Raw genomic sequence first — 15,084 nt, forward strand, 5'->3', positions numbered from 1 at the left:
TCCTGATTATAAATACAGAAGTGAGGGGAGAACAGAGCTACGTAAATTCTGAGATGGAAATGTAGTGAGGCTTTCTACCCACCATGCGGCACACGTTGCTTTGTCCAGACACAGGGACGTGGCCTGATTCTACCCAGAAGTCTATGAATGATGCTACCAGGTCTAGCAATTTACTGGACAGTGAGAAAGACCACTGGCCACGGGAAGGGGCTGGAGTCATGTCCTATGTTGACAGACAGCACGTTACTGAAGACATACCCACTCTCCATCAGGTCTTGGAGCAAATGGGCTAAGGCCATGTTTGCAATACTGTTTGGCCCTAAAACACCTTCCCAGAGCTGGCGATGGAGTATGTGATGAGCTCTAACGCTGGTCGTTGCTTGTGATTTTTCACCCTGTCTGTTCAATCAGCAGAGCAGAGCAGCCTTGAAATGCTATGAATAAATATTTGAAGTTTCTGGGTTTCTCATAACTCCATTTTTCTTCTAGGGATTAAATGGGAACCAGATGAGAATGGAGTCATTGCCTTTGACTGCAGGAACCGAAAATGGTAGGAAATGGTCACTCCTCTTAGTTAACATTTTAAAGAGAGAACTCATGGAGAGGTTTATTTTTACTTCATTTACACTTAATTTTCCCCTGACCTAGGTACATCCAGGCGGCGACTTCTCCGAAAGATGTGGTCATTTTAGTGGACGTCAGTGGCAGCATGAAAGGCCTCCGTCTCACTATTGCAAAGCAGACCGTCTCATCAATTCTGGATACGCTGGGAGATGATGACTTTTTCAACATAATTGCTGTGAGTGCAGCTGTTTTGTGCTTTTTCTGTACTCTGGGTTCATCCACTCTTTTAGCAGAAACCGGTTCCCATTCTTACTGCTTTTGTACGCACAGCATTGGATGTCCCACCCAAGATGAGGTCCGGTTAGTCCTGTGGGGGTTCACTGAATCAGGAAGTTGGAATGGCTTTCAGAGCCTGGGAGAACAGTGGAGCACCATTTCCTCTCTGTACCTGGCACTCAGGCATGGCCGTCTGGAAGAGTAGCACCAGATTTGATTTTCCTTGGGGGCCAACCCTTTTGGAACCTTGGGGAATTAGACCTTGCAAGATGGTCCTTAAACGGCTAGTAGAAATTAACTTTAAGCTAGATGAGTCTGATGACAATGATAGTAATAATAATCCTGAGGCTGAAGCAAGTAAACTGAGTTGTTTAAGGCTCCCTGAACACTTGATCTCAGCTTCGGAAACAGAAGGGTCACTTATTAAGCGCCTACTGAATGCTATTTGCATTTCTTTGTTCCTCACAGCAGCTCTCAGAAGCAGGAGGTGGTTTTTGGCATTTTCTGAGATGCAGCTGCTGGGGTTGAGGGGGTCAGTAGTGCCTTGTCTGAAGTCCTAGAGCAGGGATGAGGGAGACCCAGAGCCAAGCAGGGTAGCAGTTTGCTTCCTGGAAAGGAGCAGCGATTTCTGGTTTCCATCTCCGGTTCTTTTTCCTCTTCTCCCCAGTTCTGTGGTATGAAGTCTTTCCCACTCTCTTCCCAAAGATTAGAGTCACAACGAGCCTGCTTCTTTTCTCTGGGTGCTTCACCAGGTTCTCGTGTCTGGTGGTCAACTGCGCTTTGCCCATCACCTCTACCGAGGACACCGACGGGCTGCAGCAGGCAGTTGAGGCAGCGCACAAGGGGACGGCTCTTGGGCTTTGGGGTCAGGACTTAGTTTGAACCCTAGTTCTGCCACATAGAGCTAGCAGCACATCTTGGGGCAAACCACATACGTCTGAGCCATCAGCCCACCCCCTGAAGCTTGAGTACTCCCCTCGCCCACACAGTTGCTGCCAGATTACCTGAGCCCGGGCACAGGAGGCCCCATACTGAGAGCAGGATATGAAGGAAGGGGTGTTATTTGAAGAGCCAGGCAGATGGGCTCCAAGAGTGTGGTCCGTGTGGCTTCCCCAGGCTCCTGATCAGAGTGCATCATCACGATACCCTCTCTCTGTGAGGTCTCTGCATGGGCACAATAGCTGCTTTTACTTGCGGGGCAAAGTTTGCAAGGGGAAGGGCACGGGGGTTTAAAGGACATTGGATTTCTATTACATTGAGATTGCTTGACTTAGTATCCTGCCTGCATGCTTCTGATCAGACTGAGCAAGAAGGTACAGCTGCAGACTGCCCATGATTTATAACTCTCAAATTAAAAAAAAACCCTAAAGAAGAAAAGGAAGAGAGACAGAAGAAGAAATTCCATGGGAAAAGGGGTTAGTTTATTTATTGTTTATTTATTCAGCTAGACCCGGTGCCTGGGCCAGTGCCTGGCCAAGAGTGAGGGTTCAGATATGTGTTGAAAGAATCATCTTTATAGCTGTCTTGCCCACTCCTCCTTAGCATCCAATGTGGATGATCTCATGGGGGCTTCCCCCCAGCTCCGTGCCACATGGAGTGGAGGCGGAGACACCACGGGGCAGAAGCCACCAGCTTGAGGTCACACAGCTGGAAGAAGTGGCCCAGGAAGAACTCAGAACCTGCCTGGGTTTCCCTCATTCTGCTTCGTGAGCAGAAGTGAAGACACGGGCTTGCCCTGAACCTGGATGGCCCCAGGGCACCAATCCTTTGTGAGGGGGGAGGGACTGTTCAGACAGAACTTGGGGTTTCTAAATCAAGCCAAGTTGCTCTAGTTACCAGTCTCCTTGTGAATATGCAAATGTAGCTTGATCCCCCACACATCCTGAAGCATTTCCAGATAAGAAGAAGCTAATTTGGGACTATCTTCTTATTAATCTTTAATTACTCATTACAGAAGTATCAGAAATTAGCATAGTAAGAAGTGCTAACTAATTACATCGTGGGTCCTTTATCAGTCAGGATTTATTGTTCTGTTAACAAAACCAATCGATTGAAATAATCTCTGTAAGTTCATTAAGATATATAAACAGTGTCAACTCCATAATGAAGACAGAGTGATTAAGATAATTGAAAGTAGACATGCTAGTTATTTTAGAATAGTTAAGGGGGAAAAAAGTATTTTTTTTTTTTTTTTGCTCCAAATTGTCCCCTTATATAAAGAAACCCGTTAGAGGTCCCATTAACCCTCACCGTACATCTGCTTGTTAGTTTTCAACATAAATGATCAGCTTCGAGACTATTTACATAATTATTTTGACGAATAGGAAGATACTCTGAACTTTTTTAATTTTAAGCCTCTATAGTAAAATCCATGAACTCTGTCCCCCTAATGGATAAAAGAATGGATCAAGTTTGTTCATGAATTTGTATTTAAAGGCCTAGATGGTAAAAGCACCACTAATTAACAGTAACTTTACACATTGATTGTTTTATTATAGGCAATATATGCAAAAATTTTAAACAACTCTGAAAAGTTCCCCTTCCTTTGCTGTTTGCCATTGTTCCAAGTTCTAACATGTATATGAACATACATAATTTTTCCACAGCAATAGAATCCTATTTTCTGAGATATTCAGCAACTTGCTTCTATACTCATATCATAAGCAAGCATATTTGAAGAACAGAGCATTTCTTTTCTTTTTTTTTTTTTTAAGATTTTATTTATTTATTTGACACACAGAGAGAGATCACAAGAGGCAGGCAGAGAGGGAGAAGGAAGCAGGCTTCCCGCTGAGCAGAGAGCCCAATGCGGAGCTCAATCCCAGGACCCTGAGACCATGACCTGAGCCAAAGACAGAGGCTTAACCTTCTGAGCCACCCAGGTGCCCCGAGAACAGAGCATTTCATCACCTCTATTGGCGTTTATTATTTAATCAGTCCTCCTTTGCTGGCTATCCTGCTGTTATGGGTCTCTTTTCCACTTGAGAGTGCTGCAGAGAATGAACTTGGGCATGTGTTTTTGTAGTGTTGGGTATGCTTCTATTGAATAAAATCTAGAAGTAGCATTGCTGCCCCAAAGGGTATGCACATACTTAGGTATTATGAGGATGTCCCTTAAGTAGGCTGGTGTAACGCTTACACACTCAGAAAGCATACAGGCATACCTTGGAGATACGGCAGCTTTGGAACCAGCCCACCGAAATTTAGTGGGTATTCTGATAAAGTAAGACAAATGAAGTTTTTGGTTTCCACTGCATATAAAAGTTATGTTTACGTATGTGTGCAGTAGCATTATGCCTAAAAGCAATGTATGCGCTTGAATTTTAAAATACTTTATTGCTAAAAAATGCTAACCATCATATGAGCTTTCTATGCTGATCCCAGAGCACCATCACAAATATAATAATGAAAAAGTTAAAATATTTGAGAATTACCAAAATGTGACAGAGAAACACAAAGTCAGTAAACACCGTTGAAAAAATGGTGCCAATAGCCTTGCTCTGCAGAAAGTTGCCACAACCTTTAAAAAGTAACCTTGTAAAAAATCACAGTATCTGGGAAGCACAATGAAACAATGTATCCCTACATTAATCGGCTCCACCTGCTGTAACAAAATACCATAAACTGGGTGGCTGACACGCAGAAATGTATTTTCTTACAGTTGTAGAGGCTGGAAGGTCCAAGATCAAGGTCCAGTAGGGTTTGTTTCCTGTGAGGATTCCCTTCCTGACTTGTAGACAGCCCACTTCTCACTGTGTGGGAGGGAGGGAGAAAGAAAGAGAGTAGGCTCGGGAATGTCTCTCCTTCTACGAGCGCTAATCCCATCATGAGGCCTGGACCTTCGTAACCGCAGCTAGCCCTAATCACCTGCCAAAGGCCACATCTCCAAATATCACCACACCATGGGATGAGGCTTCAACATGAAGTTGGGGGGAGGGGTGGACACAAGCAGTCCATTACATCAATTGACGATTCTAGATAGTGGGTTGATAATTGGTGGATTTCCATGTGTATTCCCTGGAATTGTCTCTTTTCAAAGCTGAGTATGTTTCACTAGTGATGCCTTGCCACATCATGGTGGTTTGTTTGTTTGTTTGTTTTTGCCACTACCTTATATTTCTACACTGGCAACATTGCTCTGGTAATATGGTATATGTAGGTTTTTGTGCCTATTTAAATGGTTACTTGCCTCCGTCTAGGGGGATACCCCACTGCAGTCTCTTATAAAGGCAGGGAGATGGGCGGTCTGCAGCTCTGTCCAGAATGCCCTGGAAATCTGTTTGAGGGGCATTGTTCTTGTCGGCCGGATTCCATTTACGGGAGAGGACATTATCATTTCACCCTTCATTACACCGTCAGCTTTCTCCTGCTGGCTGGGCAGATGTGTGAGGAGACATTTCAGAGTTTTAGGGAGAAAGTAAAGAATACATTCTTGTTTTTCCATGGTGGAAGCCCTTGTGCGTTGTAGGTATTTGTTTATACAAATGTACTTCATCATTGCCTCTTGGTTTTCAGGGCCGTAATAGGGAGGGGAGGGGAGGGGGGTAAATAATGAAAAAGCCTTTCCTTGGCCATTTCAGTCATTTTTGCATGTTTGCATGTTTGTGTGAAGCTCATTGACTAAATGCATCTTATATATTATACTGAAAAGCTTCCAATTCAGGTCTTTCCGGAGAATAAACATGAAACGATAATGTTAAAAACTATTTTAGCTTTCATGGGTAGGGTATGGCAAAGTCTAAGACTGATGAACTAAATGATTGAATTATAGAAGAATAGAAGAAATATGAGAGTGATTTTGTGCAGCCGAAGTTAAAATTTAAGGTCAAACCACTGGTGCATGAAGAGAGATGTCACTGACAAGAGAAAAGGCATATTTTTCTGATTTGCTTTGAAGTCTAACTACTAGCCATGCATTAAATTAACAATATTATCATAAAAATGAGGGTGCTAATTCTGTCCGATGCTGAAATTTGAAAAATGATTTTACGGAAGCCTAAGCCATGCGTTAAATGAACACAGTATTAACTGGACCGATATTGTTAAATCAATTTAAATGCCTCCTACAGCCTGTGTTTGTGCAGAGCTGAATAGAGAAGAGCATCATTTGTTAGTTCAACCCAGAACTTTCTGGTGCCCTGGTTTTAATTTGCAGGATTTTCTTTAGAACCGTTTCTCCAGTGCTTTGTCTGCTATGGATTTGCTTTTTAAAGTAATCGATTCCGTATTAAAAGTATGAGGATGGTATTTTCTTGCAGTGCTCATTTGTTCTGTATACTAATTACGTCCAGTCGTGTTTCAAATTACACAAGAAGCTTTTGTAATGCAGAAGATCCCTGGGATGCCTGTGTTGGTGAAAATATTGTGGGTTCATCTGCTTCGTTACATAAGCCCTACACATTTTCATTCTGAAGGTTGTTTAATCAAAAGCGCACCGATAAAACCATATAAATATTTAATGGGGTTCCAGTAATTCTACATCACTTTCTTGCATTGCATGAGCATGCCAGCACTTTAATTCTATGCGCTTTTTGTTTTGTTTTGTTATTTTGGTTTCTTTTTTTTTTTTTTGAACTTAGGATTCTCTGTAATGTCCCCACTTACTTCATTTACTTTTTGTTTATCTGTTTTTTGAAAGGGGTGGAGAGTCTTTTTTTTCTTTTTTCTTCTGTGTCAATTTGTGTGTGTGTGTGTGTGTGTCTAGGCTTTGTTTCTCTTCTTTTCCCTCTGTAATCTTCTCTATAACTTTTCTTTTCATTTCTTTGTTCTGATTAATCATTAACATATTCTGTTCAATGCCAAGAATTGAGTATTATACTAGGGCTGCCTCTGTAAATAAGGATGACAGGTTGTCCCCCCTCCCCCTCCATGGAACTTGAGGTTTGTGTGTGTGAGTGTTGGGTGTGGGAACAAGTGAGAAGCTGGTGCTCACTGCAGAGTGGGGCCATACTGTCTTGGAGGGGGCAGGGAGGGCAAGTAACCAGCCGGGGACTCAGCAATGGCTTCTTGGAAAAGGTGATGACTCAGGGAACACCAGGGCTGGGGGCATCTACACGAGGAACGGGCTATTTGCCGGTGGTAGTCACTCCTCCCCACCCACCCCTGGAAGTACAAGCCTGGTTGGATTGACTGAAAGGTGTTCATTGTCTGGACTTAACTGGAGTTGGAGGTGAATGGGGGAGATGGAGTGGACTTGGAGGTGGTTGATGATAAAAGGAAGGGCTAGACTGAGGGAGGCGGGCTAGACCCAGCAAGTCTGGTCAGCCACATGGAACAATTGGGACTTCATCTACAGACAGGGGGAGACATGGAGGGGTCAGTTGCAGGGTGATCTGTGGGGATGTCCCCCAAAAGTTTCTCCCTTCTTAGGTCTCCCCTCATCCTCTTTCTTAGGCAACTAATGGTCTTCTTGTTAGTTCTGAAAACTCCACTGCTTCCAACTTGAAGTGGGGCTGAGTTCTCACCATCACCCAGAGCCCAGAGTCAGCTGGTTTTCTCTCTTGGACTTTAGGCTTTGATTTACATGACCCAGCATGTGACACAATACTACACCAATGCCAAAGCTTGTGTGAGCCTTGGTGGGTGAGCCCAGCCCATTTATTCTTTGTGTTTAGAGCCTTCTGCAACACGTTCTGGCCATTAAATGAATGAAACTTGAAGCTTGGCTTTCCTATTTTAGATTATCATTAAAATTCCCATTGAGGATTTTGGCATGTCCTTAAAATGGTAGATGTAGGGAATGGTTACAAGGATTTCACAGAAGGAAGGAAAAGGCAGATGACGACGTGTCCTTGCTGTCAAGAGTGCAGAGTTGTGTGATTGGAGTGGGAGAGAGGGAGGGATAATTCCTGAGTGAAGAGACGGGTGGGATGTAATCTAATCCCTGAAGATCATGAGTTTACCTCAAGTCTGCTTTTGTTTTTGGATGGACCATGGTAGCATCCTAGATGAGTACTTTTTAATCATGAAAAGGAAAAACAGCCGTTATCTTTAGATGTAAAGAGCATATTCTTCTATGGAGAAATGTAGGAGAGAGTGGTTCGTGGTCATTCCCCAGTGAAGGTCATGTGCCAGTTTAGCCAGTGTTTTATGTCCCTGAACATAGTGGTGCTTAGTTGATACTCGGTAGGCAAACTAAGGACCAAAGAGCTCCATGGCGGATCCTTCCTGGGAGGGGATTTGGTAGTAAGCTGGATGCACTGCCTTGACTCTATGTCTGCTGAAGACCTGGTCACTGAGAGGGTTCAGAGTGTGGCATAGAGTGGGACAGTGGACAGCCACACACCCTGGTGGTTTCTGCCTTGGATATTTAGACAGTCCCCCTTGCCTAGGGGTGTATCACTTCCATCCAGTGAGGTCAGAATCTGTACTCTCCAGAGGTGGTCAGGGGCACATGACCCCTGTCCTCACCATCCCCTGCCTACTTAGTAAATGCCAGCTGTAGGTGGAGGGCATGTTTGCTGGTCTTTCTCTCTAGCTAGCACACATGACACTCGCATATATATTTTCTTTCTTTCTTGTGCATGTGCATCCAGATGCCTTCTTTCTCTTTCTTACGTGCCGAGCTCTGTGTTGACACTTCACCAGATTACCTCATTTCATCCTCACGGTGACTTCACAATAGAAGCTCAGTTATAGTTCCAACACAAAGTCCAACAGTCCTCAACACGAAGCCTGAGACTCAGGAGAGAGGCCTTGGCCAAGGTCGCACAGGTGGTATATGACAGAGCCAGGATTTGAACCCAGGCCTGCCTTCCTCCATTGCTTTAGGTTCACTGCTCTACCTTTGTGTGGATCAGAAGAGGAGAGCCAACCAGAAAGAAGAAAGGGAGAAGGAGACAGACGTTGACCATGTGGCAGTCCTAGCTCTTGAAGGGGTGAAAGTTCTTTGCCCATCTTCTTACCAAGTGGTTGGTGGGCTGGCTGGACCATCTCTGGGGATGCCTGAGCCCTCTCCTATCCTGTGAGGAGACTCTTCCCATTTCCCAGAAATTTGTAGGAAGGACCACCCACTTCAGGGTGGAGACGGAGATGACTGAGTCCCTCTCTAAGGTTCATTCATTGCAAAAGCAGATGGTGGAAGAAAATTCCACCTGGACAGTGAGCACGGTGTGCACTGCATCCTTTCCTTTTTTAGACAACTGATATCTGGTTGTTTACATAGGGATGAAGGAGAGCTGTTTATCGGGCTACTGTATCTTAGGGCTGGAAGAGATCAGATCGTCAGCTGTGAATTGATATGGTCATCCCGCATCATTGTTTCACAAAGTAGAAATCTAGAGAACATCCATTAAAATGTAGAAACTGGAAGGTTTCCAAATGGAGAGCTGCTGGGAGCTTGGAAACAGTTTCACGTCCAGGGTGCCTTTGGTGCTCCCCTCGGGAGGAGCACAGGGTAGCGTGGTGAGCACGCACGGCTGATGGGCCTCCTTGGCACAGCCGCCCTGTGCGCACCGCTCCCTCACAGGGACGGCTGAGCCCAACTCCCTCCGGTGATCCAGACCAGATTGCTCAGCATAGCTTTATCCTGATGCAGTCAAGGGAAATTAGTCAACTGCAAGCTTGGATGATGCCACTAACAAGCTGGCAGGGGTTCAGAAGAGCAGATTCCTTCACTGTGGCCACGGCTCACACAGTGATGGGGAGCATGGTTTTGATTACTGCACATGTTCCTCCCTGATGAGGGCAAGAACATCTTGGTCCTCTTTCCTTTCCAGCCCCCGCGGCAGTCCCCCCCACGTGTACAGGCCTTCGTACTAGCAAAGCAATTTCTAGTCTGTTGCCTCGTGGGACCCTCGCAGGAGTCCCTGGAGGGTAAACAGAAGATCATTTAGCACCTTCCGTTGGAGAAGAAAGCGGGACTTGAGGTTCAGTGGCTTTCCCAAGGCCACACAGGGAGTACGTGGCAGAGGCAGAACGTGGGCCTGAGGGTCCTGACTCTCAGCTCAAGTTCTGCAACCCCAGGGATCAATATTGATAGTGTATATTAGGCAGAATGTAGATAAAATTTAAAATTTTCCTGGCAAATGGAATTGGGAAGTTTGGGAGTGCAGGGTACAGAGCGACCAGGCATGTCATGATGTCATGGATGGGAGCAAGGCCGCTGCAGGTTTGGTTTGATGCTTAAGGAGCTTGGTCTTTCTGCGTGTTGCTCTCCAGGCTTAACCTTGTCACCTCATGGTCGCAAAATGGCTGCTGAACAGTGAGGTGTGTCCCAAGTGGGAGGGAAGGAAGGCAGTGGGTAGAGAAGAGTTTTCCTCTAATGGCAAGAAAAAAAATTCCCTGAAACTGCCCAGAAAACCACCCCTTATGTTTTGTTGGCTGGGAATGGGTCACATGACCACCCCTAGCTTCAGGGCAGGGTAGGTAAGCATGCAGCCAGCAGAGGAGGAGGGAGTGGCTCTGATTGGCTCAGACCGCTTCTGCTTCCGGCTTTAGGAATGGGCGTCTTGTCACCCTTGACCAGCTTGGTCAGCAGGGGAGGTGGAGGACAGGGGAATGGCTATCTTTTTTCTCCAGCAACTTCCAGCGTCAGCCCCATATGGACTGAGAACCTGGGAGAAGTTCTTCTTCAGATTGGACTGTGACATGCTTCCTGAACCCTCAGATGGTGTCCCATTTGTTGACTGGAAGTCATGCTCCCGTTTGTCAATTGCTAATTTCCAGAATCACATAAACATGTTTTTCCTCCATGCCTCTTCAGAGGAGATCCAAGCTATATGATCATGGAGCTGTAATTTTTTCAAATGCTCTGTGTGACCAAGAACAAAGACTAATGAGGGAGCCAAAGTCAGACTGATGAGAAGCATAGAGGCTTTGGGGGCCAGAGAGGACAAATCGGGGACTTTGAGGTCCTGAGGTCATTGGCTGTGAGGTCAGACTGCCTGGGTTTGTATCTGGACTCCACCCTTTGTGGACTCCCCAGTGATGTGGGGCAAGGTGATCATCCTTGCTCTGCTTTGGTTTCTGCATCTGTAAAGGGGGTGTGGTTGGAAGGGCTTGCCACGTGAGGTTAAGGTATGCTGTGAATGAAGTCTAGCCTGTGCCTAGATGAAGTGAGTGCTCAGTAACAGTGAGCTGAGGTCATGATTATCACTGCTCCCGCCTGCTTAGCCAGCACCTTAGCACGGGAACAGGCTGTGTCTCTGTCACTATTTAAGCAGCTGCGTGTCTGGCCCCCTTCAGTCTGTCCCTGCAGTGTGCCCAGAGCAGTGGGCCTTCGCTCATCCCGTTAGTCACTCACTTCCCTGTGCACAGCCCTCTGTGGTCTTCACGGTGCACACACTTGAAGTCTGAACTTCTTAGCCAGACTTTGCTGGGGAGCTGGAGCTTTGAGAGTTGGTTCTGGTTCCTTTTCTCTGGAGCTCTGGGCTGGGCTCTTGATAGCTGGAGTGGAAATGTGATGACATGCATTGAACACATTGTTCTTGGGCACTGACTGCAGGACCAGCCCTGTGCTTGTCACAGGCAACACATGGAGGAATCAAGTATGGACCCTGACAATGTGGGCCTACCCATGGCAAGGGATCCAGGCACCAGGCTGTCAGAATTTGGGAGTTTACAGGAAAGGAGCCTCAGCTACACTAGAGGCATCTTCTGACAAGAGGCAGGAATGAGCTTGCCCGGAGGATGGATAAGAGTCAGCTTGGAGATGCCGGAGCAAGACTCCAGACAGAGGGTCCTGTGTGGGAGGAGAAGATGGGATAGCTCAGAGGACAGGAAGGGAATCAGGGCTGGCTGGTGCTAAGTGTCTGGGGAGAGCTAATGAGTGAGTGAATTTGGAAAGGTCAATAGGGCCAAGTGTCCAGAGCCCTGCCATACCCTGAGAAGGTTTATCTGCAGAGCAGTGGAAAGTGTGAATGGGTTGGCAGGAAGTGGCATGACCTGGTTGGCATTTTAGAAGGACCCAGCCTAGCTCCAGTGCAGAGAATCATACTTAAATTTCCACTTCCTTGTTATTAGCTTTGGACAAAAACAAATGGTCATATTCTGGGTATTCTTGGATAAAAAGTAATGGGACGGCTGGTATTGGCCTGTGTGGAAGGTGGTGCCATGGCTCGTGGGTAGTGCTCTCACCAAAAGCCACAGAGCCTCCCAGAATGATGGGGGAACACCAAGCCTTCTCCTTTCCTCCGTTCTTTGGTCACTCATGTGCAACCCATGCACAGGTCCTTGTGCTCCAGAAAACCAAAGACAGAGGCTGCAGCTGTGTTCGCCCAAGTCTGGGATGCTCTTTAGGTCCCACCTGGGTCACGCACTGTCCAGCATGGCCACAGAGCCCCAGTGTTCGGAGTCACCCCTAAAGGATTGTCAGTTAACTGTGTTTGCCCTTAACACTGCCATCTACCAGCACACGCTCTAGAACTTTCTTCCTCAAACAAGAGAGGACTATCCGGTGCTTCAGCACAATCTTATATAGGGGCACCAACGAGAAAGTCACCTAAGTGAGTGAACTGAGCCCATAGTTCTGTTGCTTTTTTGTTTGCATGTATCCTTCAATTACCTAGTAGACCTCAAGTGATTAATTATGTGCGTCCTCTTGGCTGTTTCATCTCTTTGCAGTATAATGAGGAGCTTCACTACGTGGAACCTTGCCTGAATGGGACGTTGGTGCAAGCTGACAGGACAAACAAGGAGGTAGGGCCTGCCACCAGGCAGGTGAATCAGGGGTGGGGGCATGGTCTCGTTCCCCTCACAGTGCTGGCTGACAGTAATTCCATTCTAGTTTTTAGAAACTCATCAAAGTATTGGCCTTTTGTTGAGGGCCTTGGAACCCTAGTGCATAGGACAGTTATGAAGAGGCACAAATAAAATCCTTGCAATAAAATAATGGCATTGAGGGCAGAAGCTCCATAGTTCTGAAATACTTGTATTGTTTACTTTTTTCCTTGCTCTGTGCACATCCTGTGTTACACCTGATACCTGTGTTGACACCATTGAAAGATTATGGCTTTTGCTGAGCTTTCAAAGAAAGTTGAACCTACTTGCTAAATCTCTTGTTGCTCTTACTATAATTGATTAAATAATCTTTGAGGTGGCTAGTGGGGTAACTTGTCTCCTGGTTGGAAGGTAAGCTTTATGAGGATAAGGATGATATCTGCTCCCTGCTATATATCCAAAGCTCAGAAGCATTGCCTGCTATATAAATATTGTGAAACAAAATGAAGATATATTAAAGGAGGACCTTAGGAAGCGGGGTAGAAATTGTCCTTCTAGTTAGAGCATTCTAGGAAAATTCACTGAACAGATTTCAATAAAATCTATTTCCCCTTAGCCATATTCATTGTTTATTTTTATTTATCTTTTTTTAGAGAGAGAGAGAGAGAGCACACAAGTATGAGGGGAAGGGCAGAGGGAGAGAGAGAGAGAACCTTAAGCATACTCCATGCTCAGGGCAGAGCCTGATGTGGGGCTCAATGTCACGACCCTGAGATCATGACCTGAGCTGAGATCAAAAGTCGGACACTTAACCAACTGAGCCACCTGGGTTCCCCTCCCCTTAGCCATCTTTAAACTTGTCAGTGCAAAACACCTCAGCTACCACCATACCACCCCTTACAGGGCCGGGTAATGATTTAGGTCGAAGGTGTGGCTGTGGCAGCAATAATACCACACCTCCTGAGACACAGAGCTGCCACTCTATGTCATTTTGCTTTGTTATATTTGCCATGCAGGGCTGCTCCTCCCCCTGAAGAGCAGGCTCCCATGAGGTGGCTGAGGGCAGTGGCAAGGCAGATTCCTGTGAGGCACCGTGCCTGTGCTGGGGAGATCCTGTTGGCTCAAAGGGGCAGGGAGTGGCATTGGTACTATCTTAAGTGCAAATGGTAGAAGCATTTGGTTGGGCATCTCTGAGGGAGTGACTAGCAGAGGATTGGAAGAAATTTCTTCCAGCTAGAATACAAAGTGAGAAAGAAAAATTATACCAGAGTTAATATCCAAGCTTCAATTTGAGGGGAAAGAAATACCATAATAAGCTTTATGTTTGGCGGGAGAAAGAAGTGCATGGTAGTTCAAAGAACAAGTGTATCTAGAGAATGTTTATTCATGGTCATTTTGTGGGGTAAGGTAGAACAGAATGACTTAGACCTCCATTTATCTTTTTAAATAATTTAAATTATTTAAAATTTATCACCGAATTTTCCTAGGGACCTTCCCCTTGTTTGATCATTGCCTGGGTCTGTATTCCACCCCCTTCCCTGGGTCTGTATTCCACCCCCTTCCCAATATCCTCCAAAGCCTCAGATAGGTGCTCAGTGATAGTGTCTGCAACATGAAATAGAAAAGATGCTTTAAATGATCAAAACCTCCCTTCAGGTTGCATCCCAGATAAACAGGGAGCAGTGTGACAATTAGATATCTGAGGTCTTACGAAGGAAAAAAAAAGTGTTAGGGAAAGTGGAATGAGCATTTATTTAAAATTGTCTTTGAAAATGTATGGCTATTAAAGACTGGAGGGCTTTTGAATACAAAAATTTACCCAGCCATCTGAATCTGCCAATGGGGATTAGCCACATTCCAATCATATTCTCTCCCTTACAACTAAAACACCCTGGATTGAAACCTACACCCAGTTATAGGAAGGCTGCAAGGTGAGCTGCCTTGACCTAAAGACATGGAGCTGGGTTCCTTGGGTCTCTTGTTGATTTCCACCATATGTCTGAATGGAGCACTCCAGAAGCCTCCTTCCTGTACCTACAATAGGCAGAGACCAAAAATAATAATTAAAAAAAATTTGAAGAAAAGCCTGTCCCTTCTAGCCAAACAACCAGGAAAGGGGTAACCTCATAACAGAAAACCTTTGTGACAGTACCTTTTCTACTCCAGATGGACACCAGTGGAACAACTATAGAGCAATCCTCCACAGTTTCAGCAGGGCTGAATGATAAATTGACCTTCCACCCCACCCCACCCACTTGACCCTCAGCTCAACACAGAGACCAATGGCTAAGAACAAGATTGTTTAGGATCTGGAGTCTCACAATGTAAAACCCAAAATGCCCAGAATGCAATAGAAAACCCCTTGTCATTCCCCCAAACCAGAAAAATCACAACATGAATGAGAAAAGACAATCAACAGAAGCCAATATTGACATGAATCAGATGTTGAAATTATAAAATTGCTTCAACAAGCAATTAGGAATTCTCTTGAAACAAATGAAAAAAAAAAAAAAAAGAAAATTTCTCAAAAAAGAAATAGAAGTTGTTAAACAGAGCCAAGTGGAAATTATAGAACTGGAAAATACA

The 15,084-nt window shown here is 45.4% G+C and overlaps 1 protein-coding gene across 2 annotated transcripts in view; it reads left to right on the plus strand.

Moving 5' to 3' along the window:
- CACNA2D3 (calcium voltage-gated channel auxiliary subunit alpha2delta 3) overlaps nucleotides 1–15,084 on the plus strand; it is an 857,887-nt gene that overhangs the window by 390,771 nt on the left and 452,032 nt on the right. For both annotated transcript variants that reach the window (XM_032868337.1, XM_032868338.1), the window contains exons 7-9: nucleotides 490–550; nucleotides 649–799; nucleotides 12,403–12,477. In XM_032868337.1, coding sequence (XP_032724228.1) covers nucleotides 490–550; nucleotides 649–799; nucleotides 12,403–12,477 — 287 coding nt within the window. The remainder of the gene's footprint in view (nucleotides 1–489; nucleotides 551–648; nucleotides 800–12,402; nucleotides 12,478–15,084) is intronic.

The sequence above is a fragment of the Lontra canadensis genome, unplaced genomic scaffold (genome assembly GCF_010015895.1).
Source record: "Lontra canadensis isolate GAN:19392208 unplaced genomic scaffold, GSC_riverotter_1.0 scaffold35, whole genome shotgun sequence".
Lineage (NCBI taxonomy): Eukaryota > Metazoa > Chordata > Mammalia > Carnivora > Mustelidae > Lontra > Lontra canadensis.